Consider the following 5,000-nt stretch of genomic DNA (forward strand, 5'->3'; position numbering starts at 1 on the left):
CTCATCATCTTTCTCAGGTTCCTCCTCTCCACCATCCTTCACCTTCTTCTCCATTTCTCTCTCATCCTCTTCATACTCGTCTTCCTCTGATTCATCAGATTCACTGAATTCCAACAGTTTCTGATCATTGCTCTTCAAGAATTGAAAGAATTCTGGGTCAGTCTTCTCAAGCTCAGCCAAGTCATCCTTATGGCTCCCTCCTTTAACTGCAACGGGTTTCTTCTTCTTTTTCTTCTCTAAGGGCGCGTTTTTCTCTTCTATTTGCTCTTCTGCTTCATCGTCAGAGTTCAGAAAGCCTGTAGACATGAATTCGTCAACGTCCATGTCTTTGATTTTTTTCTTCGACCTGTACAAAAAACAAGAATTTCTTCACTGCAAAGGAATATGAGAAATTCACTGACGGCCTGGCACGCTTCTTCGGAACTGTTGTTGCCATTTTCGTAACGCGCGCTGCTATTTGCTAACGCGCGTTAGCATGCCCGTCTCTAGATTGCACAACTTGAGGACTCAAACGAATGGCTCACAAGAGAGAAGAGAGAGCTAAACGGGACGCGTTGAGGAAGGAGAGACAGGCGAGAAAACACGGATACTTGGAGGGAGATGAAAATTTCGTTGGATTTTCTAATCAACTTGCAACACAAGGACTCAAGTTGAAAGACATTCCTGGCGACGGGTTAGCCTAGTGCACTTTCATTCGTCTGTCTATTCTCTGATCTATCTGTCTGTCTGTCTATGTGTCTGTGTGCTTTTTTGTTTGTCTGTCTGTCTGTCTGTCTGTGTGTTTGTCTGTCTGTGTGTGTTTGTCTGTCTGTGTGTGTGTTTGTCTGTCTGTGTGTGTGTTTGTCTGTCTGTGTGTGTTTGTCTGTCTGTGTGTGTGTTTGTCTGCCTGTTTGTCTGTCTGTCTGTTTCTACCATATCATCAGTTGTTCTTCCTTCCTCTGTCACAGAAACTGCTTGTTTCGTGCTTTGGCAGACCAGCTTGAGGGTGACATGAGCGAACACATGCGACACAGGAGAGAGACGGTTGATTACATTATACAGCACAGAAGTGAATTCGAGCCTTTTGTAGAAGACGGACAACCATTTGAGAGATATGGTAATACAATACATTTGTCTGTCTGTCTGTCTGTCTATGTGTCTGCCTATCTGTCTATCTGTTTGTTTAATGTCTGTGTGAGCGCACGATTGCATTACTTTTTGTTCATCTACTATTTCCTCTCTATCACTCCCTCACTTGCTTACCAAATTCTAGTGAGAAATCTTGCTCAAAATGGGACATTCGGAGGCAACGATGCGCTAGTCGCATTCTCTTGCCTCCACAATGTCAACATCATAATCCATCGTTTCAACGAGCCCTGCCTGCAGGTCACAGCTTCAGACAGTCCATCAGCACGAGAGCTACATGTGTCATACCATAACGGCGACCACTACTCATCAGTGAGAAGGATCACTGACCCGGGCGTCGGACCTGGAGTGGTAGAACACGAAAAGCTGCCAACGAAGTCAGACAAGAAAGCTAGACACCAATCAAGACATAAAGTCAAATCAAGTGTGGAAACAAACGAAATGGAGGGAACAATGATCGAGACCGTGACATCTGCCACTCAATGCAGAGACGTCTCGCTCATCGAGCAAACACTTGTGGACACGAGTTTCGATGTCGATGCGACTATCAGTATGATCCTTCAACTTATGGATATACAAGAGGCATCGACATCATCACACGAGCCCCACAGTGTGACACAAGAACCCAAACTCGAAAGTAGTCAAACAATGGAGTCCTCAAGAGCAACTGCATGTGCCTTGTCTGTGGAAGCAAACAAGGGAGGCAATGCTGTCATGAATAGTTCGCAAATGGATAGTAAGAACAAACCTGGAAAACCGAGAGAGAGACTGCATGACGAGAGTAGACACCTGTCCAACAGACAACGAAAAGAGAAGGCGAAACGAGAGAGGAAAGAGAGGAGACTCGACGAGCAAAGAGGGCGAGCGCGTACGAGCCACCACCAATTGAGTAGTCAACAAGACAATAATATGAGAGATCTCGATAGAACGACAGCGGCAATGGAAACGCTGTCTATCTAACACCTTTGTACAGCTTTGTCATACAGCAAATTAAAAAACAAGATAAAACTGATCTTGAGCCTGATGCTCGTAACCCCTCCCCCCACGAGCGTCTCTACATCTTACACGACAGTCGTCTCTAACTCTAATCCGACGTCGTTCATAAAGCTATCGTTCGTGTCTTTCCCTCGTCGTCCGAATGCGCGTCCGAGAGAGCCCTAAATGAAGAGATATTGAGTGTGTGTGTGTGTGTGTGTGTGTGTGTGTGTGTGTGTGTGTGTGTGTGTGTGTGTGTGTGTGTGTGTCAAGTGGGTAGCCTCCACACCGCATACCTTGAACGCTCGTTTCTTGTTCTTATTTCTCTCTTCTTCTATCCGGTTGACTGCACGGCCAAGTGAGGCGGCCGGTTTCTTTCTGCCTTGCTTGCTCGTTACGGCTTCGTCGATGATCAATCGAGCAATCGACTCTCTATAAACAAAACGACATGAATGATGTACATACATAAATAAATGACCGCCCACGTTGTATATAGAGACACACATATTACAATCATACATACATACATACATACATACATACATACATACACACCTAGCGTCTCTAAGACCCTCATGTACTGTGGTGAGATGATATCGCTGATGGTCACGTGATGTTGGAATGCGTCGATGCACGGAGGCTGCATATTGAAACATTCTATGTTTCATGCATTGTAGAGCATTAGATGGAAGACAACAGCCATCAGTGAATGTATGTGAAAGGATACGACAGTTCGTATGTCTACTTGAGATCGAGCGTTATGACTCTACTATTCGTCTTGCACTCTACAAGTGTAACAGACCCAATAACCTGTGTGCGTGTGTGTGCGTGTGTGTTTGTGCATGTGCGTGTGTGTGCATGTGTGTGTGTGCATGTGTGTGTGTGCATGTGCGTGTGTGCATGTGCGTGTGTGCATGTGCGTGTGTGCATGTGCGTGTGTGTGCATGTGCATGTGTGTGTGTGTGTGTGTGTGTGTGTGTGTGTGTGTGTGTGTGTGTGCATGCATGTGTTTGTGTGCGTGTGTGCACGCATCTGTCACTGTGTGCGTGCGCACGTGTGCAACGCAGCTCACATCCCAATTGATCAGCAACTCTTCAAATTTCCAACGTACAATCAATAAAAACCACAACGGGACAGACACCCCATCCATAGTCTCACTGACAACTAATTTCCTGCCACTAACACCATAATGATAAACAGTGTTCTGCCCAGGATTAGGAGTGTTGGTTGGGTGTCCGCTGCATTAAGGGGCATGGTCTATTTCTATTTCAGATATCCGGGAAAGAAGTACAAACTCCCGAACAACCAAGCGTTGTCACAAAACAGACAAGAAAGCGAAAACATATCGCACTGTTGATGGGCCATGATCTGACAGACCAGACGTAAGAAAGCTGCAAATTCTGTCAACAGTCAGGGCTATGTTGCCCAGTCTCATGTTTATACTACGGCATGGTTAGACAATTGCCATCCATTGGAGCAAGCAAAACACTAGCTAAAATATATAGTGGTGGTCGGAACATGTAGAGTGATGGTCGGGCCCGACGGTGGGCAGTACCCTGATAAAACCAGCCAACGTTATATATAACATGTAACATCATTATGTGCACACCACAACATCTTTACCCACGCGATCAATTAGATATCTCTAAACTTATTTTCGACATATTTGGACCGCTTACTTCGTATTTACTTCAAGACGTGACTGCCTCATTACACACAGGCTTCGCTTAATGTATCATCACTTTTCATTCAATCAGTCAGAAACAGCTTACTTTGACGTGCAGACAACATTCCACCACAATAAGAGAGTCCTATCAGACAGTCAAACTTCCTGTCAACTAGAATCTCTAGAGGCGTAGCCAGACATGAAAAAGTCGCACACGAAGCAGCCGGCAAAGGGGCATGGTCCATTTCTTTATCTGAGTATCCACCAGTCTCTGATCTCTTAAAGTTCTGGTATCCTTGTACTCGAGAAATTCAGTTAATATACACGGGTACCATACAGTAGTGTACATACAGTAGGTATAATACACATAATGTTCACTGATAATAAGCGTTTCGGCTGGTGTGCTAGTCTGCTATGCGAGCGTCAAGTGATCACTGACTAATGTTGAAAAGTGAGGTATTGCTGTGGACCATATCTCTGCTCTCCGAAGCAACTGACTACACCTCGCTATGCCACTGGTCTCATTACAAGCAACTATTTGAGAAAGCTGTGTGGCAGTCGGCTGTAATTACTTGTTTACAATGACACCTGGTGCCTCAAAACCATATATACTGACCCTTTAGGAGTCATCCATAATTGTCAACATTTACTCAAGTGTACAAAGGTTACGATAGGGGGGAAGGGGGTACTGTACCAGCAGTTTGTGAACGCTTTTCTCTTCGCCAGCTTTGTCTCGTGCGGAAGGTTAACGACAATGGAAGAGTGTCAGCCACAACAACACAATGTGCATATTAATCTTCGAAAGGGCTTCTAATTATGTAATTATTATAATACGATGGACATTAGAAATACCTTCATATGATTATCATTTTATGTACACTCCTTAGGGGAGGGGGAGGGGGCATGCAGACAAGAGCACACTTCGTATGCATGAGTAACTGTCGACGATTATCGTTGACCCATGAAGGTCAGGTAACTGTAAACAAGTAATCGAAGCTGACTGCCACACAGATTTCTCAAATATTTGCTTATAATGAGACTCCAGTTGACAGGAAGTTTGACTGTCTTATTGGACTCTCTTATTGTGGTGGAATGTTGTCTGGGTGTCCTGAGTAAAATGATTTCTGACTGATTGAATGAAAAGTGATGATACATTAAGGCGAAGCCTGTCCGAACGAGGCAGTGACGTCTTGTCAAGTAAATACGAAGTAACCGGCCAAAAATGTCGAAAATA

General features: G+C 44.6%; 3 protein-coding genes across 3 annotated transcripts in view; 1 reads left to right on the forward strand and 2 right to left on the reverse strand.

The window, feature by feature from the left end:
- LOC134182783 (nucleolar complex protein 2 homolog) overlaps nt 1–469 on the reverse strand; it is a 12,556-nt gene extending 12,087 nt beyond the window's left edge. The window contains exons 1-2 of the mRNA XM_062650220.1: nt 402–469; nt 1–346 (exon numbers count right to left, since the gene is read on the reverse strand). Of these exons, the coding sequence (XP_062506204.1) occupies nt 1–346; nt 402–436 (381 nt within the window). The 5' untranslated portion in view covers nt 437–469. The remainder of the gene's footprint in view (nt 347–401) is intronic.
- A 7-nt stretch (nt 470–476) lies between these two features.
- On the forward strand, nt 477–2,170 carry LOC134182785 (OTU domain-containing protein 3-like). The gene is made up of 3 exons (XM_062650222.1): nt 477–673; nt 948–1,096; nt 1,253–2,170. The coding sequence occupies exons 1-3, from the start codon at nt 516–518 to the stop codon at nt 2,083–2,085; spliced, it is 1,140 nt and encodes a 379-aa protein (XP_062506206.1). The 5' UTR covers nt 477–515; the 3' UTR covers nt 2,086–2,170.
- Nucleotides 2,011–5,000, reverse strand: part of LOC134182782 (kazrin-like) — a 10,035-nt gene continuing 7,045 nt past the window's right edge. Inside the window, exons 8-9 of the mRNA XM_062650219.1 lie at nt 2,397–2,532; nt 2,011–2,282 (exon numbers count right to left, since the gene is read on the reverse strand). Coding sequence (XP_062506203.1) covers nt 2,187–2,282; nt 2,397–2,532 — 232 coding nt within the window. The 3' untranslated portion in view covers nt 2,011–2,186. The remainder of the gene's footprint in view (nt 2,283–2,396; nt 2,533–5,000) is intronic.

Source organism: Corticium candelabrum, chromosome 7 (assembly GCF_963422355.1).
Source record: "Corticium candelabrum chromosome 7, ooCorCand1.1, whole genome shotgun sequence".
NCBI classification, from domain to species: Eukaryota; Metazoa; Porifera; class Homoscleromorpha; order Homosclerophorida; family Plakinidae; genus Corticium; species Corticium candelabrum.

Excerpts from the sequence above, each read along its gene's own strand:
- LOC134182785 (XM_062650222.1), top strand. The coding sequence starts at position 516 with ATGGCTCACAAGAGAGAAGAGAGAGCTAAACGGGACGCGTTGAGGAAG. Across the intron at positions 674-947 it reads AAAGACATTCCTGGCGACGG|AAACTGCTTGTTTCGTGCTT; the intron begins GTTAGCCTAGTG and ends CCTCTGTCACAG. Across the intron at positions 1,097-1,252 it reads ACAACCATTTGAGAGATATG|TGAGAAATCTTGCTCAAAAT; the intron begins GTAATACAATAC and ends ACCAAATTCTAG.